This window comes from Trichoderma aggressivum (genome assembly GCF_033847375.1).
Source record: "Trichoderma aggressivum f. europaeum strain CBS 100526 chromosome Unknown scaffold_042, whole genome shotgun sequence".
Lineage (NCBI taxonomy): Eukaryota > Fungi > Ascomycota > Sordariomycetes > Hypocreales > Hypocreaceae > Trichoderma > Trichoderma aggressivum.
In genome coordinates this window covers 56782-83626 of record NW_026946408.1, presented here as the reverse complement: position 1 = coordinate 83626, position 26845 = coordinate 56782, and the positions used below count along the sequence as shown (strand labels likewise).

Below are 26845 nucleotides of genomic sequence, written 5' to 3'. Positions count from 1 at the left end.
GGACGTGCATAAAGGCTCCGTACACGCGTGTCACATTCATCAGTGAGGGTGGCAGGGAAGCCTGGGAGAAAAGATCCCACGCCGATTGATTGCCTGTTCAAAGTTGCATGTACTTTGTAGCAATGGGATCATATTAGCCCAAGGGAGGAGAAGGAGTTCTGTGGGAAAGGTCGAATGATGGAGAATCTATAAGTGAGCATCAGGCCTACGATGTGGCCCCCTCCCAACCCCAAACCTGACCCGTCACTATCCACAACGTGGCGGCTAAACCCGTGTTTTACACTATAAATCAACAAAACCCTCATTTGTAATTCAAAGCCATCGTGTCGTAGCATTGTTTTTATCCACATGCCACGGTGTTGACGACTGTCTCAATACAAGAAACGAGAGTAATGCTTGTGTCTTCCCAGCAAACGATAACAGATGGTTACCCGTGTTTGTTATCCGTATTTGAATGGATCTGGTTAAGTTGGTAAACTTGAACTCGGACCACAAGAATTTTCTACCAACATAGTTGCCTGATACAGTGACTAGTTAATGTGAGAGGCTGGCCCCAGTGCGAACAACTGTATTGAAATAAGCAACCCTGGGGTACTTGCTTTTACAGACTGTTTCAAGGCTTCTCTACGAATGCATGGCTATGGAGGTGAGCCTGTCAGGGATATGCTGGCCACGATATACGAAATGTGTGGCCCCTTGGCTTTATGGTGGCATTCAAACCTGAGACATAACCACGGTCATACGTACCATCGAAGTATCGTAGGATTCAGGTACTGGCATACATTAGTGACGAAGAAGACACAGCTGACCGCTTTGCTTTGCTTCCACTAGATCCTTTATGCGAGGGGAGGATTGTGTCTACATACCTGCTACTGCATACTAAGTTAGTCGACGGATATAGGATTCACCTAGCAGTGCCCAATTACACATGAAATTTGGTTCTCCCGCCCAAGCTCGTTGCTCAGCGTTGGACGATACTGAGAATGTCAGGCTTTACAGCCAACTGATGTTATTGACGTCTGCAGCCGTCGACAAGCACTTCTGAATCTGTACACTGGGATGAGTGAGGCTCACAGTCGAGTCATATATCAAATTTACCCATGTACTGCTTAGTATCGGTACTGCCTGTGGTTGATGTTGGTGCAGTACAAGAGAGTGGGTAGCGTCGAGTGGTGGATACACGCACCCAACCGCGGCCCCACTCCACATTTTGTACAGCTCGAGGTACTTGTTAGTGCATGGCAGACAGCTTCTTCGCCGCTCTGGCACTCGATGCCGTCCTTGAGGAATAGCTCTGGTACTTGCGGGCGCACCTGGCCGTTGCTCGTAGCCAATTCCTCCTGCTCAGCTCCGTAAGTATCCCGGGCTGCACGGTACCTCTGTGATAGGTACATGCTTCAGGTGGTCTCTTTTGACGTTACAGGTACTGGGTGTACCTGTATAGTGCCCATCTTTGCTTAGGCCAGCCACCAGTGAGCTCTTCCTCTGCACCTCCAAACCGCTGCCTCCAGCTTTTCTCATTCATCCTTTGGCCAGCTTCTCTCCTTGGGCTTCCTCTTTCTTCCCTTTCCCGAAAATCTCGCCTGGTTTAGCCGTGACTCGCCTGAAAACCGCTCACTCTGTCGCCTCTAGCTCGAACCGCTGCCTTTGACTTGGCGTAAATGCTCTCTTGAAGACCGGACATCAGCGCCTCATCGCCTCTCAGTTGGATCGAGACAACATTGCGAGCACTGCACGTACCAACATCGGCGTCATCAGAGAGCGCCTAAGCTCAGCCCGGCCTGGCACTAGCATCACCATTCGTCCTCTTTCTAGCCGTTGGCCGATATGATCACGACATTGTCCCACTGAGTCAAAGCAACAAGTAAAATGCGCTTCTGGCTGTGTGACTTATCCTGATATTATACGCTCATTCCAGCCATCTGCCATCCCGGTTGACCAGTACAAGCTCGAAAGAGAGTTCCACCGACCTTGAGTCACTCGCTTCGCCCAGTCCCCCCCATATCTTCACACCGTCCTGGATGATGTTATGATAGGATAATCACAGCATGGCCTTCCAAACTAGAGTTCTGAGGGATGGCGAGTGGGTTACCGAAACTGTCAACCTGCAAGCTGCCTTGAAAGCTTCTGCCGCACCACAACTGGCCGCCGAACCCCTGCCACAACCCCCAGCTTGCGGTGTTCTATCCCAGACCATTGTTGAAAGCCCTGTGGTTCGATGGGTGCTTCCCGTTCGACTGCGCTCTAGCACTCACAATGATATTGCCTTTATTGGTGTAAGTCCGCCCTGTCTCATGACAAGCCATTCTACTGCGTCCAGGTCCCATTGTCCTAGGCTAGTCGTGGGGTTTCTGATACTGTTCCGTCGCTTCTCTGGCTGACATCCATTAGGAAAACTTCATTCAAATCAGTCAGCTTGGGAGAGATGGTCAGGTCCATGATGTTATACGCAAGTCTGACTTTGGCTTCCGAATTCGAAACGCTGTTGTTCTCGGCGACAACCTGGAGCATGGTTTAGACGATGACCCATACGGCGTCGCCGTCAAATCAGAGCCGCCGTCTTCTCCCTTGTCTCCTGGTGCACATGGGATTTTTAATGACCCCAAAAGCCGCTCGCTTCCACCACAGCTGCTCGTATTGATGCTGGAGTCTTGCCAGTTGCTTTTTCTCTTTGTGAGAGAGCGGCCTGACCAAACGCTGGAATTCGTCATAACCAAATATGATAACCCGCGACTGCTGCCCTACTTAGGATACCAGCTTGCCGTAGACCCATCTTCGCGATATATGGCTGCGGCGAGTCCAGAAGGCATCTTCGTGGTCTACGAGTTGGAGGCATTGCTAGAGCTCAATGCCCAGTACGCAGAACTAGGATCTATCGAACCCATCAGATCCCTACGCATCCGTGCCGTGAGCGGAGCCATCCACAAATTGGAATTCTTGTTCCCTCGCCGTGAGGATGACTATCATGTCATCTTGATCTTAATCGTGGCTCGAAGGGAGAGGAGCCGTGGACCTCCTGTTTCCCGAATGGCAACGTATGAATGGGAGCTGGGCGAAGACCTCCAGCTCATTTTTGCCGAAGAAAGGACTGGCACCCGACTGCCTAAGGAGCATAGGATGCCACTGTTGCTTATTCCGATCAGATTCAAAACAGCCTTTTTCGCTGTTTCCCAGTTCCATATCGGAATTGTAAAGTACGCGCTTTCGGGCTCGCCTGAATTCGAATCGTTGCCGACGCAGCCCCCTGCGCGCACTCCGCTATATCATGGCACTGGCGAGCCGCTCTGGGTCGCCTGGGCAAGGCCCTTTCGTCGGAAGAAGTACTTTGAAAAAACAGACATTATCTATCTAGCCCGTGAGGACGGCGCAATTATCCATATCGAAATTGACGCCACAGAACTGCTCCCTTCGGTGACCAATGTTGGATGCGTATGCGCCAATATTGACACGGCATTCACGTTGGCATATGACATCTTTTCCGACGTTCTCATCATTGGCGGAGACTCTGGCCCTGGCGGCATTTGGAAGGTAAGCTATCGTCGAGCAACGTTGGATATATCGTGAGCTATTTTGACATTGCGGGTTTTCCTTCCCCTTTTAGCTCGCCCCTCGTGAGGATCTCCAGCAGGTTAGCATCCTCCCCAATTGGTCTCCCGTCGTTGATATGACAACGACGAACGAATACTCAAGCTGGCACGGGAACAATACGGATCTTCAAACGGCTCAGTCCAGGTCAACAACGCAAAGAAGGAACAAGATGCGCAAACAAGACAGCATTTTCAGCGCATCTGGTCGGGGCCGCAGAGGAAGTGTAATGCAATGGAGATGGGGGATACAGGCTCGGATTGGGCTGGATATCGAAACGGGCGAGCCCATTAGACAAGCATGGACGTTTACAGCACATCGCAACAACGAGAGAGAGCTTTATGGGCTATTGGCACTACCGCATTCATCAGTTGTTCTTCGGTTCTCAGAAAGTCTGGATCAAGTCGATGCCGTACCAGCCGAGGACACGCCGTTCGATTTGACATCCAGGACTCTTCATGCTATTCAAGTATTGGAGACTATAGTTCAAATGACTGAAGCTTCCATTAATGTGGCTACTCCCGCGGCAAGGTAAGACGTTCCGTTAGGCTTGTGGCGACTTTAAACCGTGTGATTCTGACTTGCTAGCCAGTTCGCGATGTCTCATTGCAGAAGTCCTTGGTATACCCAATGCCACTGCAGAAAGTGCTTTTTGCATCGGGAATACCGCCGTATTCTCCACGCACGTTGGACAAGTCTCTCGACTGCATGCTATGAAAGCCGAGGGCATCCATTTCTCTATGATAGGGAGTTGGGATGCTCAGGGCGAAGTAACATGCGTTTCCATATTCACCGTCGCGAGCAACAATTTCATTGTTGCTGCTTCCATTTACAATGGGGTTCCATGGATATCCGTCTACTCAACATCTGGAGAGGCCATTGTGTCAAAACCCATCGAATCTAGCAAAGGTACGTCTTACACCCCCTTTGGCAAGGTTACAACGGACTTTGATTGACGTGATACAGTGGACGAAGGTGGTGCTGCTGGACTCGAGGCACTGACGAGTGTCTCGGTAGCTCACCAGGGCGTGGATCAGGTCGATCTTATTCTGGGGACTCGCTGCGGAAGCCTTGTCACTGCTCGAATATCTGATCAAGCTCCGGACAATTTGACATGGAGTTCTGAAGCCATTGGAGCAGCACGAGTTGACGTGTTTCCATCCTCAATCCCTTACACTGGAACGCCGACGGCTTTTGCTTGCTGTGATAACAAGCTGATCCTGCTTAGCAACTTTTCTGCGGACGATTGCAAGTTTACCAACAAGCATTTCATATGGCCAACCGATTCGAGCGAACCAGCGATGCCCTCACCTCTGATTCATTCTATTCACAGGATCCCGCAAAATCTCTCTGGGCAAGATGGACATACATCTCTTCTAATACTCGCCGGCTCAAGGCTGCTCATGGCTGATTTCGGCCCTCACATTGGAAATGTGCCCAGGTCCATTCCTATTCAGGGTACCCCAACAAGAATCATGTTCTCGCAAACGTTGAACTGCCTGATTGTTGCGATGGTTGTGGACGAGAGGCCCACTCTGCTGTTTATTGACCCCGAGTCGGGGCAGATAATCTCCGTTCCAACCGACAAGGATAGGAACCGTGTTGAATACATCTCTGGCCTTGGCCGTCTAGGTGATAAGATATTTGGGTTGCACGAGTGGTTATACAAGAAAGATGGGAAAACGTTTCCTTTTATTCTCGCAACTACACAAGGCGGAGAGCTCATCATCGTATCTACAGAAAAGTTTTATGCTCGCCCGGGTGAGCTCGACAGCAGGCAACTGAGATACTGGACACGATATAAAAAACGTCTCCCAGGTGAAATTTTCTCGATCACAGGGGATGCAGAAGGGCTGATATACTGCGTCGACCGCACACTCCACTGGGAAGTCCTGGACCTTGTGGAGAGAAAACTGAGGCCTGTGAAACAATTCCAGCTAGACTCCCCAGCGATATCTCTACGCGTATCAAGGGGAAAACTTTTTGCGCTGACGGCTCTGCATTCTTTGGAAGTGATAGACTACCAGTTTGCAGCAGATGAAGAGACCATGGAGCTCCTTCATGGCGACCAGGTCTCTAGGCGATCGGTTCATATGATAGACATGGGTGATCCAACAGACGGCCACGGTCGGTGGCCTGTGACTCTCATATCAGACCAGGGAGGTGTCTTCGCAGGAGTTTGGGTTCCCTTTGGGCAACGGGACAAGGAACTTGATGTCGTATTCGAAGGCATGCTAGCATCCTCAGTGAGGAGATTCGCGCGAGCCCGCAGCAGGCCACCATGGCTCGTGGACAATACTCAACGACACTATGGGACCCTACCAAGCACTCATGATGGATCTGATATCATTGGCGTTTCTTTGGACGGCACAATGCGCCGATTCTCGCTGCTTAGCTTTGAGCTATGGCGATTCTTATTCACGGTCCAGACATTGGCGCAAAGGAAAGGCGGTATTGTTTCACTCAATACGCTGCGCGATGAGAAGGTGGATCTTATGGATCCGGATTTGCAACCAAGTCCAAGGATGATGCACATTGACGGAGACATGATGAAGCGGTGTTTGGCTTTGCACATGCTGGAACGGCTTGTGAGATCCGAGGCAAATTTCGCATTGTTTTGCAGCCACCTCGATGCTATAGGGGGAGGGAGCTACACTGCTGACTTCAAAGACCAAGGCGAATCGAGGCGGCGAGAAAAATACCTTGAGCTGGGTTATGATATCATCAAGTTTCTCGTGTCACCAGCACTGTAAAGGCTTGTCAACTTTGTCATGGCATGAATGGATAGATATAGGCGAAAACGGCTGAGCAGCCTTGGTGTTTGTTATATGACTACGATTTTGGCCTTCTTTGGTATTGTCACAAGCGATGATATGAAGCAACATAGTCTGCTGATTTTTGTCATCATCCTGCCTCTATAACAGGAGCATATCTGGGAACTCTTGCTTGTTGAACGGCCCAAATACATCTACTCGTCTCTGTATCGACATAAAGAACTGTAGCAAGCAAGCAAGCAGGTAATTCTCTGTACGCCACTGACCAAAGCAAACAGCCAACGGCAATCAAACTTCGTGTCCCGTACAGTAGATGCCAAGTATAGATAGAAAGGACTCCATCTGCCCCGCAAAGCGAAGCCTAAAGGCCAGCCCACTTAGACTGCAAGGCTTTCTAACCACCACAAACAATTTACGGGCGGGCAGCCAAAGTGGCGGGCGATTAGTGCGGGACAGCTCAGTATTATCTCCGGCCGTTTTTTTTTTTCTCCTGTTGATTCCAGTTTTTTTCTTCTTCTTCTTCTCCCATTGCATTCTTCCGTTTGGAGAACCGTTTTTGCCCATTCCCCCATTCTCTTCAACACTGCGGGGTTGAATTTCCATTTTCTAGGGTTTCTTCTCTAATTGCACTGCCCCTCCTCTTTTTTTCGTCCTTTCCACCACCGACGAAAAAAACACCAACATGGCGCCGAAGAAGAAGGGGAACAAGAATGCCCAGGAGGACTGGGAGGCGGAATTGGGAGAGAGCATCGCCCCGGCTGGTGATGCTCCTCCTGCCGCCGAGCAGAATGGCGAAGACGACGAAGCCGCTGGCGGCGGCGGTCTGATGGCCATGCTGCGCAAGAACAAGGAGAAGCGCAAGAAGAAGGGCATTGTGGACGAGGAGCCGGAACCCGAGCCGGTGGCGGAGGATCTGTCTGCCAAAGCACCGGTCGAGGCATCTCTAGACGACGATGAGTTTGCCCTGCCGCAGAAGAAGGGCAAGGGTGGTAAGGGCAAGCCTGCCCCGGCGCCGGCTGCAAAGGACGATGACAAGGATGACCTCGAAGACTCCGGCAGGATACTCACAAAGGCAGAGAAGGAAAAGCTGAAGAAGGAGCGTGAGAAGCAGCGTAAGAAGGAACAGGTTTGGCATCCCCCCAATCTATCAACACCACTGGCCATTTTCGACTTCTAACAAATGATGATGAATTAGGCTGCGAAGAAGAAGACTCCGGCACCCGCGAAAGCAGCCCCAGAGCCAGCAAAGACGACTGCCAAAGATGAGCCCGCAGCCGAACAGGAGGCTGCTCCTGCTCCTGCTGTCGCCGAGACGGGAGGCAAAAAGAAGAAGATTCCGGCACATCTTGCCTTGATTCAAAAGCAACAGGAAGAGCTGCGTCGCAAGCAAGAGGAGGCCGTCCGTCTGGAAGCTGAAGCCAAGGCCATGGCCGAAAAGGAGGAGAAGGAATTGGCCGAGGAAAACAAGCGAAAGGAAGAACAGAAGGCCCTGAAGAAGCAGCGCGAAAAGGAACGCATTGAGCAGCTGAAGAAGGAGGGCAAGTTCCTCACCAAGGCGCAGAAAGAGGAGAAGGCCCGAAACGAGCTGAAGCTTCAACAGATGCTTGCGGCAGGCATCAAGATTGGGCCTCAGGAAGAAGAGGGTGCACCTAAGAAGAAGGTGGTATATGAGAGCAAGAAGAAGAGAGGCAAGAATGACAAGGTAATGAGCCATTCCCTCCCATTTATCAATATTTGTCACTAATGATCAATTTCCCCCATTTACAGAAGGATGAAGAGGCTGCTTTGGCTGAGGCCGCCGAAAGAGCTCGAGTCCAAGCCGAGAAGGCCCTTAAGGAGGCAGAGGAAAAGGCTGCAAAGGAAAAGGCTGCCGCCGAGGCCAAGGCCGCCGCCTCCAAGGCTGCTCAAGAGAGTGACGTTGAGGATGACTGGGAAGCTGCTGCTAACAGCGGAGAGGAAGACGTCAAGGATAGCTGGGATGCTGATTCCGATGAGGAGGCCGAGAAGAAGGCAGCTGCCAAGAATAAGAAGGAGGAGGAGGAGGAAGACGAAGACGAAAGCGAAAGCGAATCCGAAGAGGACGATTCAGAAGACGAGGCTGTGTCAAAAGCCAAGCAGCTCGAAGCTCAACGCAAAAAGGAGGCTGCCGACCGCCGAGAGAAGGCTCATCAAGCTGCCCTGGCCGCCCGATCCAAGGATAACCTGCGCTCTCCCATCTGCTGTATTCTGGGACACGTCGATACCGGAAAGACCAAGCTCCTCGACAAGATCCGACAGACCAACGTTCAGGAAGGCGAAGCCGGAGGTATCACCCAGCAGATTGGTGCTACATACTTCCCTGTCGACGCCATCAGACAAAAGACGGCTGTTGTTAACAAGGATAACGAGTTCGAATTCAAGGTGCCTGGTCTCCTTGTCATTGATACCCCTGGCCACGAGTCTTTCTCCAACCTCCGATCTCGTGGTTCATCCCTGTGTAACATTGCTATTCTAGTCGTGGACATCATGCACGGCCTTGAGCCGCAGACTCTGGAGTCCATGCGCATGCTTCGTGAGAGGAAAACGCCCTTTATTGTGGCGCTCAACAAGATTGACAGACTTTACGGATGGAAGAAGGTTGACAACAACGGCTTCCAAGACAGTCTGGCGCTTCAGAGCAAGGCGGTCCAGAACGAGTTCAAGAACCGTCTGGAGCAGACCAAGCTGGCCTTTTCCGAGCAGGGATTCAACTCGGAGCTTTTCTACCAGAACAAGTCCATGGCGAAGTTCGTCTCACTTGTGCCAACATCGGCGCACACCGGTGAGGGTATCCCAGATATGCTGAAGCTTATCCTCCAGCTCACCCAGGAGCGTATGGTTGGCTCCCTCATGTACCTGTCCGAGGTGCAGGCAACAGTCCTTGAGGTCAAGGCCATTGAGGGTTTCGGTATGACCATTGATGTCATCCTGTCCAACGGTATCTTGAGAGAAGGCGACCGAATCGTGCTGTGTGGTACTGAAGGTGCCATTGTGACAAATATCAGAGCTCTACTGACTCCAGCGCCGCTACGCGAACTGCGTCTCAAGTCGGCGTATGTGCACAACAAGGAGGTCAAGGCCGCTCTTGGTGTCAAGATTAGCGCTCCTGGCCTAGAAGGAGCCATTGCTGGTTCCAGACTGATGGTGGTCGGTCCCGACGACGACGAGGATGACATTGTTGACGAGGTCGAGTCCGATCTGGCAAACCTGCTCAGCAGAGTCGAGACCTCTGGCCGTGGTGTCAGTGTGCAAGCCTCCACTCTTGGTTCACTGGAAGCCTTGCTCGACTTCCTCAAGGACTGCAAGATTCCCGTGGCCAACGTCGGTATCGGCCCAGTTTACAAGCGTGATGTGATGCAGTGTGGTATCATGCTGGAGAAGGCGCCTGACTACGCCGTGATGCTTTGTTTCGATGTCAAGGTCGATAAAGAAGCTCAACAATACGCCGAAGACCAGGGAATCAAGATTTTCACCGCCGACATCATCTATCACTTGTTTGACAACTTCACCAAGCACATGGATGAGATGCTGGAGAAGAAAAAGGAAGAGTCCAAGATGCTGGCAGTCTTCCCTTGTGTCCTGAAGCCGGTTGCTATTTTCAACAAGACTGCCCCTATCGTCATTGGCGTGGATGTCATTGAGGGTCAGCTCAAGATCAATGCACCGATTGCGGCTGTCAAGACCAACCCCACGACAAACGCCAAAGAAGTCGTTGCCCTTGGCAGAGTGTAAGTTCTATTGCTGCGTGCAACCACCCCCTTTCTCCCGTTTTTTACGGGTGCCTCTCTTTTAGTCATTTTCAGTTACTGATAAAGTATATTCCTAGTACTTCCATCGAGCGAGATCACAAGCAAATCCCAGTCTGCAAAAAGGGCCAGCCCTCTGTTGCCGTCAAGGTTGAAATGGGCGGCCATCAGCCCATCTACGGCCGACACCTGGAAGAGGCCGACACGCTCTACAGCCAGATTTCCCGAAAGAGCATTGATACCCTCAAGGAGTTTTATCGCAAGGAAGTGACCAACGAGGAGTGGCAGCTGATTATCAAGCTGAAGCCTCTGTTTGATATCTAAAGCGGTTGATGTAGGAAGAAGATTAAACAAAAAAAAAAGTGAATCTTTTACTCTCTGCTTCGCCCACCACTCCATCAGCCGATTTAGTCTCTCTGGCGATACAGCTCTGAAAATTGAAGACAAATCAGCTTTGTTCAGGTCTGTCGTGCTGACATCTTTCCCCTCTTGTTCCCATTTATTCTCACAAAAGCAATTTGACTTTTTTTTTTTTTCGCTTGTCGTTTTTATTTGGTTTTGGACCGCTACAACACATTTTTTTTTTTTTTTTTTTTTGCCTCTCTTTATATGCATCGTTCGTTCGGTCGCAGGAAAATAGCATGAAAAGGGGAGAGGAGGAGGTTGCGGCTAGTTAGATTGTCAAAAAAAAAGAAGCGACAATCCATTTGTATCGAGTATAAAAAGAGGTAGCTGCGGTTGGAGAAAAGAAGAAGAAGAAAACTCGTTTCTACAAAATTGGTGTATTACCTGTCATTAGAGATGAACACATGGCCGCGAGGAGTGAAATCGAAAAAAAAGGCTGGAAATGGTTTCACTTCAAGCTCAGATAGGTATTAGCGAATACGTGAGTTATAGCAGAAATGGAGATTGCGTTGGACAGCCTTTTCTTGTTTTTGAAGAATGTTTGACGTGAACTTGTTTTGCTGCCATCCGACTTAAAGTAGCCATCGAGTATTGCTCGAGTCAAAATCTAAAAAAGAATTCCCTTCATGTGTATAAAAAGGTCATAACTACTTGGGGCATATGATATAAATGGATCTAGAATGTGTAGACATGTTTTCCCTCATGACAGTCCCTCCCTCCGTATTTTACCAAAAGTCAACTTTTTCTATACTGTATATCCTTCTGGAGATATCATCATCTCCCAACCACCGCGTGGTGTTTATTTAGGGTCGCCAGCCTCCTCGGATTCGGTGGGAGCATCGGCATCCTTCATCTCCTGGTCTGATCCGCCCTGGGCTGCCTTCTCAGCCTCAGCAGCCTTGCGAGCCTCTTCCTCAGCGGCTCTTTTGGCAGCCTGTTCGGCCTCGACACGCTCCTGGACGGCACGGCGCTCAGCCTCGACTTTCTCAAAGTGTCGCTGAACGACGGGTCCGGCAAGAGCGCGGATCTCCTCCATCTTGGAGACGTAGACGCCCTTGGTGGCATCATCGCCTTCATCGTACAGCCAGTCCTATTTTTGCAGTTAGTAACTTGTTCCACGTAACAGAGTTGGGGGGAGCACGCCATTCACATACCTCTGTGGACTCGAGCTTGGCTCGGATGGCAGACTTCTCGTCCTCGCTGGAGAGATCGGCGTACTGCTCATCAAGCTTGGCTCGGAGATCGTAGATGTAGGCCTCGAGCTCGTTCTTCTTCTCCTCGGTATCAGCAACAAGCTTATCCTCCATAACCATGGCGGATTCCTTCTCCGTCAGAGCGGTCTTCGAGCTAGCATCCAGTGACGCAGTGCCGCTAGCAATGGGCAAATCGCCCTTTCGGACCTGCTTCTTGACCTTGCGGGTCTTTGTGTTGTCGGTATCCATAGCCTATGAAAACGGTGTTAGTCTCCGTCATTTCCCGAATGTAATCGAATACTCACGTCGGCATCTTTCTTGTCGTCGTCCTTCTTGTCATCATCCTTGACTTCTTCCTCAACCTCTTGATCCTCGACATAGTAGCCGTTCTCGACGTTCAGCACACCGTGAATGTTGACTCGGGCCTTGAGCTTGCAAATCATGAAGTCTTCCTTGCCATCGGCTTTGACGCCCTTCACAGAGAAGCGGCCAATCCAAGGGTTCGTTTTGCCAGGAAGCTCTTCAGAGTTTGCATAGCGGGCCTCCAAGTCAAAGGGCTGCTTGCGGTAGAATGTGAGGATCTTGGTGGAAGGCAGGACACCACCCTTGTTGAAAACGGTCAAGCTGGTGTCTTCATCGGGAATATCAGGAGCCTTCTCCCATCCAAACTCGATGGGGTAGCTAATGATATCTTGAACAGTGAAGTCACGAACTCGGAAAGCTGGAGACAGGATGGCGCAGCTGAAGGCACAGCCTCGGGCAACAGCCTCGTCGGCGTTCATGGTGTATGAGAGAGGCTTCTCGAAGAAGGCCTGGATGCGCTCCTTGAGCACGGGTACTCGAGATCCACCACCGACGATCTCAATAACGTCAATATCTTCCTTGGAGAGCTTGGCCTGGGCAAGGGCCTGCTCAAGAGGCAGGTGGACACGAGCCAGCAGAGGCTCAACCATGGCCTCGAACTCCTGTCGAGTAACCATGGAGGAGGCATCCACGTCGTTCATTAGGGACTCGATGTTGACGGGAGCCTGCTGGTTAGCAGAGAGGATCTTCTTCGTCTTCTCAGCGGCAGCAATGGTACGGGCCATGGCTCTGCCGTGAGTGTTGATGTCAACCTTGTACTTGCCCTTGAACTCCTTGGCCAAGTGGTCCACGAGGGCCTTGTCAAAGTCTCGGCCACCAAAGTTGCGGTCCCAGGTAGTAGCCTTGACGGCCAACTCGCCCTTCTTGAACTCGACGATGGAGCAGGTGAAGTTGCTGTGGCCAATGTCGATGAAGCACACGCGGCGGGGCTTCTCCTCCGGAGCAGGGAGGTCAAGCTTGGTGATACCCCAGCCAAGGGCAGCAGCAGTTGTGTCGTTCATGAGGCGGAGGACCTTGAGGCCAGCAATCTCGGCAGCATCCAAAAGTGCTCTGCGCTGGGAGTCCGTGAACCAAGCAGGGACACTCAAGCAGAGGTCAGCAACGGGCAGCTTCAGCTCATTGGCAGTGGTCTGCTTGATCTTGCTCAGGTACATGGCAACGAGCTGGGTCGCCGTGAACTTCTCGCTGTTGCCAAGATAGTTGACCTCGGCGCCAACCTGTCCGTTGACATCGACGAGGGGTGCGGTGACATATTGCTGCTCGATCTGGATATCGGGATCGTTGAAAGAACGGCCGGCAATACGCTTGAGGCAATTGACGGTGTTCTTGAGGTTGGAAATCTCCTGGGTCTTGGCCGCCTCGCCGAGGTAGCGTGATTTGGGTCCAAATCCTACCAGAGATCTGCGAGTCGCAGCAAAGTTAGCACAAAAACTGCTTGCATGTGATAAGGGGGGAGGTTTCAAATCATGGCTGATAAGAACGAATAGAAACGAGAGTTACTTAGGGTAGCGAGACGTACGGAGTGGATCTGTTGGAGACTTCATTGGTGATCTAGAAGAGAGTTCCTTTGGTCAGATTGGGGCCCAACTCTGGTGAATCCTTTCATCACGGATTGATATTCACTCACCACGTCGACGCCACGATTTCTCGCGACTGCAATCACCGTCTTGAGGGTTCCGAAATCGACACCTGCGCCGCAGGGAGGGGTTGGTCAGCATGGAAGGAAGACTTTTCTTGATCTGTAACAAACAGGGACGCAGTATAGAATAAGCATAAGAATGAACGAGCGGCAGAAGGGGACGTACCGACGACGGAAGTCATGATGCCAGCGTTATCTCTGTCGTTTTGGGAGAATCTCGATACAGCCGCACTCGGGTCGCAAGTGAGGGGCCCAAGTCAAAGATTAAAAAAAAAAATCCGACCAGGCAGAAAAAGAAATGAAAGGAGAGGAGGTCGGTTTGCGCGGAGAGGGAGAAAGGCAGGAAAAGAATCGAGCCTTATGGGTGGGGGAGCGAGAAGAGTGAAAGAAAGCAAAGGGAAAAGGGACCAAAGAAAAAAAAACCTAGTACTGGGTAGAGGCCGGTCTGATAGTGGCGGTTGCGATACAAGGTGGGATGCAAAATAGTTGGGAGGCCTGGCTTTCTTTCTCCCTTGTGGTGGGCGGTGAGATCAGGTACTAATTGATGCGAACCTGAAGAAAATTTAGTGCGTTGGCAGCTGCTAAAATACCTGTAGCCATCTTTTGTTCCGCATTCTGCAGCCTCTTGACGCTCGAGGTACCTGTGCCGGGCGCGGGGCACTGCTGGGCATGTATCTGCAACGCCAGGGCACCGCAAAAAGGTACCCGGATCAGCCGCCCCGCCACGTCGCAGCAGGTACCTCATGGAATGTTGCAGAATTTTCCAGACTCCACGAGAAAAGCTGAGCGCCCGAAAGCCTGACTGACCACAGCCAAGGAGAATTTAGCAAATGGGATGCGCGGCACTGCCTTGGCCCGTTACCTAACCAATAGCCCAATAACGGCTGCCAAGAGCAAGTCAACCACCAATCGCCGGGCTGTACTTGTGAAACATCGAGGTTATAGGCTGCCTACAGGTATATATTAGGTACAATTTAGACGGGCATCTCTTCTGCCTACAGGTACGACACAGGTATCCTTTATCTATGTTTCTTGACTGGATAACCCTATCAAACCGCCATTACAAAGTCTCAATAAAGGTGAGCCCAGCACATCGAGCTTCTTCCTTTGTCCGCATCGTTAGGTCAGTGGCTTGCACCGTTTTGCTCTCTTTCGACGATGGAAACAAAGCACAAAATTACCCCGCCAATCCGCCTTGTCACTTCAGATGCCCCTCCTCAAAGCCTTTGATAGCCCCGCCATGCCCCGATAAGACAGAAAATCACAGCTTTTGCAAAGGTAGCAGCTACCTATAAATCGCAGGGCGCTGCACGACGTCTATGGTCAATTCATGAATTTTTCTAGGCTCTCTAGTCTAACTATCATCATTCGTAATCACAAATCAATTTCCGGTTGACTCGTAGGAGGTGAGAAAGAACCAGGGCAAAGGGGGTAATTCTTTGTGGATCAAAATATATGTTCAAATGATATACCAAATGGCCACAGTGTTATATAAAAAAGGATAATCGTCCTCTCTCTCTCTCTCTCCCCTTGGCTTCATTCGTGGAAAGGCCACCTTCATCAATTCGTTCCATCGTCTTACGGATCTGATGATAGGTCAATAAGCTCTACATCCGGTGATTCCTTGCTTAGTCCGGTACCGGGTCTGGTCGTCCGCTGAACCTGTGCCCGTTGGGCTATGGCATACTTTCTCCTATCTTCCTCTCCCATGAACTGGTCCACTGAAACAGTCCCGGGTCCGTTGAGCTCAAATCCCTCGAAAGAGCCTGCCCGCATTACGTCCCAGGAGGAAGATGGAGTAGTGGAGGATGCAAGGGGCGTGTCAATTTCAACATCTGACTCGTCAAAGTGTGTATAAAGTCCGGCTGGCGTCTTTTTCCGAGCTGAGAACATCCCGTCAACGCCATCAGGGGGCCTGACAATGCTCCTCTTGCGTCCAAGCGTAGTGTTGGGGGATGCGCCTTTGGAGGCTGCCGCCTTTCGCGCCTCATGAGCTGGCAGAAAGCTCTCGGGAACCACGTTGAGCTCATCGCCCTGCATCTCGGCCTTCTCAGCCGCCTCTCGTGCTGTTGTATTGGTATCGGCAGCGGCAGCATCCGCCCGAGGCCCTCCCCATGTCCTCTGGCCGGCGGTGAATATGCCATATACCATATAGTACCAGTTGAAAAAGGGGTTCAAAACAAACATGAGTGGATAAAGCCATATTTTGAATCGTCGAAGCTTCGCCCCAAAGTATATCATGAGCAACCAGTTCAACCCCAGCGACACTCCGATGAACCCAACCGGCAGGTCTTTGACTTTGGCAACAGTCGATATCAGTGCGAGAACCATGATGAAAAAGAGAAGAGCAGTCGTTCGGATGGTGTTTTGCATGAAGCGCACAATAACCAAGAGAGGATATCGTTTCCACAGCCGCCAGTCTGTCAGCATACACACCTCGTTCGTGATGAAGCCCAGAAACCATCGCCTCCGCTGCTTAATAAGGGAGCGGTAGGTCTGTACAGCTTCAGTTTTACAAAATGCCGACGTGCACATCTGAATCTGGTATCGCTGCTTTGCGCCAATCATGAAGAGGTGGGTGAGCCAACGATCCTCTCCCAGGTGGCACTTTGCAAAATCGAACAGGTCCTCACATTGCTCTGCCTTGTCAGCAAAATAATACTTGGCCATCCTCCTAAACGCGGAAAATCGAAGCATAGTCAAGGCGCCCGGAAGACATGTCACAGATCCGCAGCCGGACTCGACTGTACGTTCAAATAGCTGGCCGTGAATGTACTCGATATCTTGAAGCAGGGTGATGATGCTATGTTTTCTCGTGGTCGACGTAATGACGCCAGTCATGGCCAGCATGTTTCTAGAATTGCCGGGACTTAGCTCCATGTCATAAACAAAGTTCTGCAAGCAAACTTTGTCCAGTATGCAGTCTGAATCGATGAAGAGGATGAAAAGATTGTCATTCATCTTGAGGTATTGTTCGTACACTCTATCGATGAGCTTAAACGTCGATTTTTGGCAGTGTCTCTTGCCCCCATGAGGAAATCTAGAGATGGTTATGCGGGCTTCCTTGTATGTGACGTCGATGCTCCTCGGGTAAGACTCCATGGTCAGAGGAACTCCTAGCTTCTCTATCGTATTGAGATAGAGCTCATCTTCTTGATCTCCATCGAATGACAGGAATACATGAATGCAGGCGGCAGGATAGTCGCAGTCAACAACCGAGTTGATAGCTGTAATAAGCACATCAGGCTCTTCCTTGTAGCATGGCATAACAATCACAACTTTTGGCGCGGTGACATCATCGAGCACTTGCTTCATGCGCTTTGTGCGTCCAAGCTGGTTGGTGACAAGTTGATAGACGCAGAAGAGCCAAGGCACAGTAAGAAGGATAGAAAAGCTCCAGAATGCAAACCATTGGAGAACTGAGACGACAGATTCTGGCCAGTACTTGGAGACTTGACTTGGCAGTGGCAAGGTCACCACCATGATGGGGAGAAAGATGGCCCTGCAGGAGATGATTATCAGCAGGCAATATTTTACTCAACTCAGCAAGTGGGATGTAGCTGTTATATCTGCATATATATCTCCGTGAAGAGACGTACCTGAAAGCCACGAATGCTATGCCGACAACAACACATAGGACGTTGATGGACCAATGTTCGGCCTTTCGGAATGCTTTATACAAGCAATAGACAAAGGCCGCTAGCCAGAGAAACCACTCTAGCAGCGCCATAATCATGACGACTCCAACAATGGCTGTATAAACGATCTATGCCGGTACACAATCACGCTCTTATTAGCCATGTTTCACCATAATTTGTGACTTCGTAGTAATATTAGAAGATAATAAGGAATTACTTACATCTTTAACGGGCCATTCTGGCCCACCCGAGTCGCTTGCCATCTCGTCTGGCAAATTACCTCGACAAATGGAGAGTTATAATGAGGTTCCTGTGCTGAGAACAGGGTGTTGCTCCAAACCTTAGCTTAGAGGCATGCCAAAATGAAGATTGAAGGACGGTTGCTGAGCCCTTTCATGACAAAAGTCACAGATACACACACGTATATGTACAAAAATCCTTTTGAAGGGGATGGAGAGAAAGAAGGGAAGTCAAATCAAGAAGAAGCCAACAAGAGACTTGGATCCCAAATCACAGCGGCTTTACGCCTTTATGCTACCAGCCGTCAGACCTTTTGCTAAACGTGAGGCTGAGCCGAGACTGTTTGTGACACCCAGCAATAAAACGGCAGTCCGAAAAAATGAAAAAAAGAAGACAAAAAGAAAAGACGGGACAAAAAGTCGCAGATTTGGCTCAAGCGTCGGCATATCACGGTACCCCCATCAATGCTGTAATTGAGACGCCCAGTCTTAACCAAAGCGAACAAGCTGCGAATCAACAAGCAGAATGGGAAGCGAGCAACAGAGCAGAGTTAAATCCCAGGCTGAAAAAAAACAAAGTAAGGGGAAAAGATCATCGACACGATGCTTATGAGAGGGAGCGGCAAGTGATGTGCACCACCACCTGCTAGATTTGGTCGTACGGGAGAACGATCGCGGAACTCGTCAGCAGCGGAACTCGTATGTACAGTAGCTGCAAGTAAACTGTCATGTCATCACGGCCCAATATGGAACCACAACCCAATCGGGGCTGAGCTGAGCGGCAAGAGTTGGCTGAGAGGGAAAGACAACGGGACTGAACCTAAAGGGAAGAAAAATCGTGAGAAAGGGGACAGAGAAAAAAGATGAAAATTCCTCTTCCATGCTTTCCAGGCTCCGAATCTTGTTGGGTCTAGGGCAGCAGCGATGCGGACTTGCACTACACGTTACATGCGATTGTCGCCTGGCATTGGCGGGAGCAGGCAAAGTAAAGGTACCGCATGAGTACCTAATGCAGAGCTCGGACGCCTTAAAATAGCAACAATAACATCAGTCCGTGGTTTGTTCAAGAGCCAGACAAGCATCTGTGCCTCTTATTATCACGTCACTGCGGTACAGCCAAGTACCTTCAATGGTTAGCGACTTGGAATATATCAGTCCAGCAGCAGCATGCATGAATAGGGCCTGGTCCAACACCCACTAATAAGGCAGACAGATGCCCACCAAAGTACCTAGGGTCCTGTCATGGATTGCCATGTTCATTTTCTCGAGCCTTCAAGTCTGTCTACCTGCTATAGTGACGATACCATAAATCCTACAAGTACCTACATGTAACATAAATACTTCCATGCAAGGGCTCTCAATGCCAAGCCCCTTGCATTGGCCCCTTTGATCTCGGGCCTCGGCAGGAGTAGTAGCAGTAGGTAGTAGTATAGCCTAAGAATCGGTAGATGTCACTCCTCCCATTGTGCCCGTCAACCACAACGTTGCCTCTGCCCTAACCACCGAAGCTCATCGATATTGCTCCAGCCACCATCCGCATCCACGTAAAGGTAGCACCTGGGGTCTGCACCCTTGAAGAGCAACCGCTCATCTCTGCGGCAACTGCCCTTTCATGATAGCCTGACAATCATATAGCGTAGCTAAAATAGACGCCCAAAGTCGAGTAATAAAATCTCCGATGAGACTCGGCTTTCATATCGGGTACCAGTGAAATGACAAAGAGCGAGTTATGCCTAAGAGGTCTTTTGTTCTCTCAATGCCAAGGGTAGTCTGCCCGTCCGTGGTACATGGCATCATGCAACACAACTTTTCGGAAAAGAAGCAAGCTGGTATGCCAACAATGCCCAAAAAAAATTCAGGTGGTCGTCGTGTCTGGTTCTGGCGGCATCGCGCGTCACCATAGTAATTGCTCGCCGTTATACGGGATCATCGCTACCAATCCACGTCGCTAAGCTGCAGTTTCCGAACACGCTGACCACGGTCCTTGTTCGGCTTATCGACCCGATTATGATAGAACGTTGCCGGTCGGTCGTTACCTAGGTATTTCAGTGAGTCCATGTACGAGACAGTGATGTTAAATAAAGGCAAGTTGGTAGTTACACTCACCATCTTGGTCATCGCTCTGCTGAAGGTCATAATTGAGCACAAGGTTTTTGATCCGCTGCTGTTCCTCTCTCTCTGCTTGTTGCTGTGTCTTCATGGCAATTGCAAATGTTGAGTCCGAAGGTAATTCGACTGTGCGAGTCTAGTGACAATGTCAGGATATCATATTACACGCCAGCCGATAATAGAGTATTTCCTCAAAGAAGAGGGAGAAGCTGAAGAGAAAAGGGGGGGGGGGGTTAACAATGATAACATACCTGTTGCCGGTTGCCTCTCTTTGTCATCAAGGAGAATGCCATGGTACCGCTCTGCCCCGTCTCCCCAGAGCCGGTGGACATGGGCTGTTCACGATTTCTAGATCGCACAGGGAGTGGCACATCAAACAGCTGTTTACGCTCGAATTTGCGAGATTCAAGGCTTTCCGACATCATTTTGGCATATTCTCGTTCAAACTCCGCCTCATCTTCGGGATCTACAACTTCCTCTTGTCTCGTCACAATAATGGCCTCGTCGTATTCGCTCTCATGGGTAGAGCCATTGTCGCCATCCTATCAACGATGCTGTTTAGTAGGGTTGTCACATGGGAATTGCTCAAGTTGGCGCTGCGTCGTACCTCTGCTTCCTCTTCTTCCTCCGAAGCACTTTCATCGTCGCCGTCGCCATCCGCTTCTACGTCGTCCATGTCGCCGTTTTCATCTTCAGACGATGGCCCACTTGTAGCGTCGTCTGCTTCAGCAACTCTGTCCACTCCTGCGGTCTTCTGATCCTGAGCGATAGCAAGTTGGAAAGCCTTGGTCGCCTCCTCAATATCTTCCACGAATTTCCATTGTGGCCTGGTCAGTGCAAATGTATCAAGAACAAGAAACTCAATGTCCAGTGGCAGAGGCGATTTCGTATGGACGTAATACTAGAAGACATGTCAGATTCGCCAACATTTCGTAGCACATTTTGTCAGCTTTCCTTACCTGGAAGAATGAGAGGAAGTAGTCAAGCTTCTTCCCAGCGGCGCCTCGATTAAAGAACATGCCACAAGTTTCTAGCATGATGGAGATGAGACGGATCCGAAAGTAATCGTCTGGTGGGTCAAAAACGTTGAGTTTGCCCATAACAGGAGGTCCATCTATGAAATGAATGGATTAGACTACATATTTTCGAGGCAGCTGAGGCCGGTCAGGGAGAAAATGGAGTCTTACTATATCCAAACAGTACGATTTTGTACATTGTATCAAAAATTACTGGATGTTCCAGCATGCGGTAGTTGTAGAGCTCTCCAAGGTACTTGACCTCGGCGACGCGGCGCTGGGAAAATCGGAAGTCGTTCTGCTCCAGCCCAAAGCAAATGGATTCTAGAACGTTATCAATGATTTTGACTACAAAGTGCGGATGGTGGCGGTAAAGTGCGCTCAAAAGAATGCCGAGAAGATGGATATTTCCATATTTCACTTTGCCAGGTTTAGAAAAGACCTTCTCTAAGATAGCAACGACCTAGATTTTATATAAAAGTATTTAGTTAGCTAAAAGGGATAAGAGAAAGAGTGCGATATCAGAGTCACAAGGATGAAAAGAAGAAGAAGAAGAAGAAGAAGAAGAAGAAGAAGAAGAAGAAAAGAGAATGAAGAGCCATACCTCTGTTTCCTCCCAATGAAGTCTGCGAATTTGCTTCAAAATTTTGCTATAATTCCGTTTAGTCATATCGCCATAGATCAGCTTTCGAATAAAGAGTTCCATCGGGGTTCGTTCTTTCTGCTCGATGGCAGGCCGCTCTGGAGGGTCAACGTGGTACACAGCATTGTCAATGAGCATTCTCTCTGGCTGGCCAATATGCTGCACAGACTTCTTTCTCTGCAAGGTCTCGAGGAAACTCGCCATACGAGGCGCGGTTTCAGGGTTCCTGAGAAGATACCGGCCACAATTTTCAATCAAATTGCACAGGATCTCAATATTCATGCGAGAGAAATCGTCAAGGCTGACCTTGAGGCAGTGAAAAACAACATGTTCGGGGACCACGCCAAACTTTGTGAGCTCCGCCAGATACCGAATGTTGCTAAGTCGAACTTGGCCCAAGAAATCCTTTTCCTTACGGCGCTGCAAGCTACGAAATTCTGCATCCAGATAGTCAACCAGTCCCTTTGGAACATCTGGCATATATCTCCCTAGCGTAGCGACCAGACGTGCCCAAGAAGGCAGCAGATCACTCCGACCTTTGGGGACTTCTGTTAGCGCCTTGACCAGTCGGTTACGAGAAGCCTTGGAATTGAGAAAGCAAAAGTCGATAGCTGTCTGATCAATAACGTCCTTGTTAGTAAGGTCAGGCAACCGTGCCAATATGGCATCTACTTGGGCTCCAATAGTCTTGTTGGCAATGGCCATAGATTGATCATCGATGGGCTCCGGGGCCTTTGTAGCTTCCGAGCTTTCAGCCGAGTCTGGCTTCTTGGCAGTCTGGTCTTCAGTCTCCGATTTCTTCTTCTTGCTGTCATCCAGAAGTATAGCCGGAACCTTGCCCTTGAGATCAACTAAATTTTCGTAGAACCGGCGTTCGTCTTCATCTTCCCAGATGCCGGCGCCATCAGCCATCGACCGCAGGTAGTCACCAGTCTTGACTAGGCCTATGGAGCTATTTGAGGCTGCAAGGGGATCATTGGAATCTTTCAGGCTTGGCATTTCCGCGCCAATGGCGTCGGCTATCACCTGAGCATTGGAGACGAGCCTATCCTGAGCCTTTACTTGTTTCTCGTAATTGGCCTGCCTATCTTCGAAGACCTCTCCAGATTTGACATATGCTTCGGCGTTGCGTCGTGCTTGGCTATGGATTGACTTCTGATCACGAACAATGTGATTGGCCACGTCGTCAAAGTATTTCTTAAGAATTTCCTTGAATTTCTCGGCCAGCTCAGGGGGGGTGAATGGTTGGTCTTCAGCAGAAGGCTCAGTTGTGTCTTCGCTAGTTGGCAGGGTGTCCTCTTCTCCGGTTTTACGGCCTTCGGGTGTGGTTGACCGGATCCCCAGAATATCCCAGCTGAAAGCCTTGACGAAGATGACGAGCAACGGCAAGTTGGCGTGCTCCCTATCATAGCCGAGTAAATCTTTCAGTACTTCAAGCGGAAATGGGTCTGAAGAACCGCCAGGTTTGGAACTGCCTCGAGCCTTCAACTCCACTGATTTGCCGGTGGCACCTTTGGTTGCATCATCCGGTTTGCTGGCGTCGTCCAAGGTCCTCAGCACGCCAACTAGCCAGAGCTCTGTAATGACCCTGAGGAGGGCACGCTGGCGGGTGATGCGCTCTTTCTCCTCCTTCTCGCGAACTTCTGCCGGCAAACTCTTGAGAATATTCTTGTCGGGCGTAGCCATGCCCTTGCCAAGTAGCCAGGTAAGGTACTCGGTGAATTCGGTAGGGCCAAACCGTTGGTGAAGAGCGCTGACGATTTCAACCGCGGCATCGATTTCTCCTGGAGACTTGAGCCTACAGAGGCCTTCGTAGCAGGCAGATATAATCTCGGACAGGTATTTGTGCAAGCTCAGAGTCCGAATCTCTTGCAGGAACGTCGAGAGAGTCGCGGCGCTGATGGCAGTCCGAAGCCTTTTTATAAATGCCGTATTCTTCTTGAGCGACGAATCAAGCGAGCTGCTGACATTAACGAGCCCTTGGTCGAGAGGTTAGCTAGCAAGCACCAAAAGCATTTCGAAACTTGTCCCTTGTCCGTGCTATACCTTTGTCGCCATCCCAAGCCTTTTCATTCAGAGCTCGGAGCTCTCCTGTAAGTTCACTGTCAGCCCACGAACTAGCCGTCAACAAGGTCACATATTCAACACGCACGCTTCCTTGCGCGATCCATGGCAACCCGTAGGGTGAGTCTGGGTTGCGACAGCCGATCCTGGTCGAGGTACTACATTCGAGCGTAACGCTGCACTGCTAAGGGATATATTGCCCTGGAACTCGGCACTGTTGTTGGGCAAGGCGAACCAGCAGCATCGGTGCGTCCGAGGAAACTAGTCGGACAAGAACAAGATAGTCGTTAAGCAGTCAGCCAAATCAGGTAGCCAGAAGCAAAAGACCTTGGTGGTTTGCGCCACGAGATTGACGCAAGGCTAAGACTAAGGCTATGTGTGGAATGGATGGCTAGAGAACTCCGATAGAGTGAAACTCGGATAAATACCACCCTTCGTCATCAAGAGCTTAATTCGCCATGCCGCGCTAAACTAAGCACGGGCACTGGCAGCCGGAATAACGTGACGGCGAGATTGAGCTTAGCCTAATGTGTAGAGTGTGTTCCTGGGGGGCTAGGTCAAAAATGGTTAACAAGTACCTGTGATGTATCGGCCAATCATGTCGACCTTTTTCCCGTCTGCCCTTCTCTAAATGACATATTCTGTGAATCTAGTGAATTTATACCAGCTAATACAGAATATTGTGTTTTTTCATCTATGCCTTAATCGAATGACCAATCTTGAAACGATAGGCAATGTCAAAGTCAACGACCGAGCAGCAAGTTCAGAGGGGAAACAGCTGGGCAAAGTTAAACCATACTGGGCCTAAAGTTCAAAAACTACGCCAAATTTACAGGGTAAGAAGAGTTCAAGCATGTATCATCGAGTATCCAACTCCCACACCATGAAACTGCTGCTTCCTACGAGTATAGTAAACTGAAAGATTGACAACATTTACTGTAGGTGATGTTTAATCCAAAGTCAATCCGATGGTAGGTCTTATTACATAGCTTGTATTATAAACTGGAAATTGCTGCACATCGCTCACAGACCTAACAACAAAGAGAAATAAAAGGTAATCTGTTTTCCCCTAGAAAATCCTGAAATCCTATACATGCCCTCAAACCCCCTTTTGTCCAACGCCATGCATGGTTATGCCATCATTATCTCGATACACTCCTCCAATAACCTTACGTGTGCCCGAGTATGAGTTAAACAAGCCACAAACAAATGTCAGATACTTGTTGCATCGCTGTGCTGTGCTACGGAACAGTGGTTCCGAGTTAAAAGAATCGCAGTTTATGCTCCGCGCCTCCGCCCTCACTGCCTGTGTTAGTAGGCTCGCCACCAACACCCTCACCACTTCCATGAACCGTTGGATCAGGGTAGTAGAAAGCAGATACTGCGACAGCCACGTAAAGAGTTACAAGGAGGAACCCCTCGAGGTAGTTACTCTTTTGGTCTTGCAAAAACCGACCAACGGTCAAAATAGCAAGGAAAAGCATGACCAATTCGAAAATACCAAACTCCAAGTCCAAAAGCTTGTGCTGGCCCCAGGCAACAATGACGACCAGTGGAGCGTTGAAGAGAGCAGTTTGAAGAGTGGCACCCAAGACGTGGGAAAGCGCAAAGTTCATCTGGTTATCCCATGCTTCGTCTATAGCTGTGATGTGTTCGGCAAATTTCTCGACGAGGGGCACCAGGATAAGACCCATGAAAGCATCGGATACTTTTGACTTTTCGATGACATGTTCAATCTGCATGACGAGAGTGATGGCAATCAAGGTGACGAGAGCTACAGCGATGCCCAATGCAATGATGCACTCTGTCATGGTGAGCTTGTCCTTGGCGGCATCCTTATGGCCGTCGCGGTCGCGCTCCTCGTCCATTTCAAAGATGGCATGGTAGATACCGTGATGGGTCCGGGCCTGGAAGAAGACGTATACACAATAGGCGATGATGAGAAGGACGGACACGATTCGCGAGATGCTCAGGGTTTTGTGAGCAATCTCATCGGGGCTCAAAGTGTTGTCATCCGGCAGGCCTCGCATAAATACGGTGGGAATAGCCAACGCCACGCCCCTATAATCACCAATAAGCTCGTGTCAAATGAATGAAGATGTGGGACGAATTCTTGTCCGCCAAACAAACAAGATGAGAGCAACATACGCAGTAAGAAGCAAACCGCTACCAGCCTCGCTAATGGTGTCGCTGAAAGTCTGTTCCTCGTGGTATATTCCACCGACGAAGAAGCAAAGACCCAAACAGAGTAACATGGTAGCCAGAATGGAGCCGAGGATGGCGGCTTTTATGACGAGAAATTGATCCTTTTGGAGCAGAACCATGAAGAGGATGATTTCGACGATGGAGCCGACCGTTGTCTCGATGAGAACGCCGAAAACATGGGGAACCTTGCGCGCAAACTCCTGACCAGCAAATCCGATGAGATTGGCACAAGGTGCCATGGCGATGTAAGAGAGAATGAAGATGAGAATGTGATCATCTGGCAAGGTATCTAAGAAACGACGAGAGTTTTGGGCATTAGCAATCGCCAAATTGAAGCGCCAGATGTTGCCATTGCCATCGCCGGATGGGCAAAGCTGCAGCTTCATATCCAGCTCCAGCTCCAGCTCGCAAGAAACTTACATCGAACAGCCAATGCGACTGGCACAATGGGCCACAGAACGTTGACGGCCGCGCTGGCCTTGCACGACGAGCGAAAGCAGATTCTAAGGAAGTGCCATGGGTGAATGCCGCCGCGGCCACTCTCGCCGCCCGACTTGATCCTGAACAGCTTCATGCCGGACCCCTTCTCGCTTCGCCACCTAGTACGCTTGTATTTGTGCCCGTGGACGTGAAGGTGGTGACCGTGGCCGTGGCCGTGGGCTTGATGGCTGGTGTTTGGGGGTGGGAGCGTGTCTTCGCCGCCGTAGGCCTTGGAGTAGACAGGGCCCGGTTCGAGGGCGTCGTTTTGCACAAGACTTCGCTGCTGGCCATGAGAGCCTAAGCGGCGATGGCTTGGGCTGGCCATCGAAACGGCTGTGAATCAATCGAGTCGATGCAAGTGGGGCCTCTATTCTCCCTCTCTCTCGTGCCCCTGTTGTTTCTGATGCAACAGCAGTTTGCAATGGGAGAAGTGTGGTGGCCCAGACGTCCAACTCCGTACCGTACTAGCAGCAATGCAGTAAGGGCTGGAGGCCGCCAAGCACAGAGAGAAGAAGAAGAAGAAAAAACAAGGTCCCGATCCTGCAGCTTCAGCTCTGGGCAATAAATAGGCTATATACGAAGTGCTAATGGTTCTCTTGTTGTTCGTGGCGCAGGCCGTTCAAGGGGGCACGACGACGTGGCACGCTCAGGTGGCCCCCCGATGCCTCTTTGTCGGGCTTCGGCACCAGAATCTTGCAGCCGTGTTACAGCTTCGCGGTCTTGCTGCC

At 50.3% G+C, this 26845-nt stretch overlaps 6 protein-coding genes across 6 annotated transcripts; 2 read left to right on the top strand and 4 right to left on the bottom strand.

Annotated features, from left to right (window-relative positions):
• Positions 1–2048: 2048 nt before the first annotated feature.
• Triagg1_8500 (uncharacterized protein) lies at positions 2049–6338 on the top strand (the record flags this gene model as incomplete). Its single annotated transcript, XM_062903354.1, has 5 exons — positions 2049–2276; positions 2392–3528; positions 3602–4116; positions 4178–4494; positions 4552–6338. 5 exons carry the CDS (start codon positions 2049–2051, stop codon positions 6336–6338), a joined length of 3984 nt encoding a protein of 1327 aa, XP_062752496.1.
• A 703-nt stretch (positions 6339–7041) lies between these two features.
• Positions 7042–10447, top strand: Triagg1_8499 (uncharacterized protein; the record flags this gene model as incomplete). Its single annotated transcript, XM_062903353.1, has 4 exons — positions 7042–7485; positions 7555–8061; positions 8127–10105; positions 10204–10447. The coding sequence occupies 4 exons, from the start codon at positions 7042–7044 to the stop codon at positions 10445–10447; spliced, it is 3174 nt and encodes a 1057-aa protein (XP_062752495.1).
• An 880-nt stretch (positions 10448–11327) lies between these two features.
• On the bottom strand, positions 11328–13905 carry Triagg1_8498 (uncharacterized protein; the record flags this gene model as incomplete). Its single annotated transcript, XM_062903352.1, has 6 exons — positions 11328–11618; positions 11683–11973; positions 12027–13485; positions 13604–13635; positions 13712–13773; positions 13890–13905. The coding sequence occupies 6 exons, from the start codon at positions 13903–13905 to the stop codon at positions 11328–11330; spliced, it is 2151 nt and encodes a 716-aa protein (XP_062752494.1).
• Positions 13906–15301: 1396 nt separating this feature from the next.
• On the bottom strand, positions 15302–17624 carry Triagg1_8497 (CAZyme family GT2; the record flags this gene model as incomplete). The annotated part of the gene is made up of 3 exons (XM_062903349.1): positions 15302–17225; positions 17323–17489; positions 17583–17624. The coding sequence occupies 3 exons, from the start codon at positions 17622–17624 to the stop codon at positions 15302–15304; spliced, it is 2133 nt and encodes a 710-aa protein (XP_062752493.1).
• A 1908-nt stretch (positions 17625–19532) lies between these two features.
• Triagg1_8496 (uncharacterized protein) lies at positions 19533–23676 on the bottom strand (the record flags this gene model as incomplete). Its single annotated transcript, XM_062903348.1, has 10 exons — positions 19533–19636; positions 19707–19845; positions 19961–20251; positions 20317–20610; positions 20669–20823; positions 20897–21188; positions 21330–23347; positions 23415–23459; positions 23521–23590; positions 23668–23676. 10 exons carry the CDS (start codon positions 23674–23676, stop codon positions 19533–19535), a joined length of 3417 nt encoding a protein of 1138 aa, XP_062752492.1.
• Positions 23677–24694: 1018 nt separating this feature from the next.
• Triagg1_8495 (uncharacterized protein) lies at positions 24695–26442 on the bottom strand (the record flags this gene model as incomplete). Its single annotated transcript, XM_062903347.1, has 3 exons — positions 24695–25493; positions 25581–25926; positions 26058–26442. 3 exons carry the CDS (start codon positions 26440–26442, stop codon positions 24695–24697), a joined length of 1530 nt encoding a protein of 509 aa, XP_062752491.1.
• Positions 26443–26845: the final 403 nt, after the last annotated feature.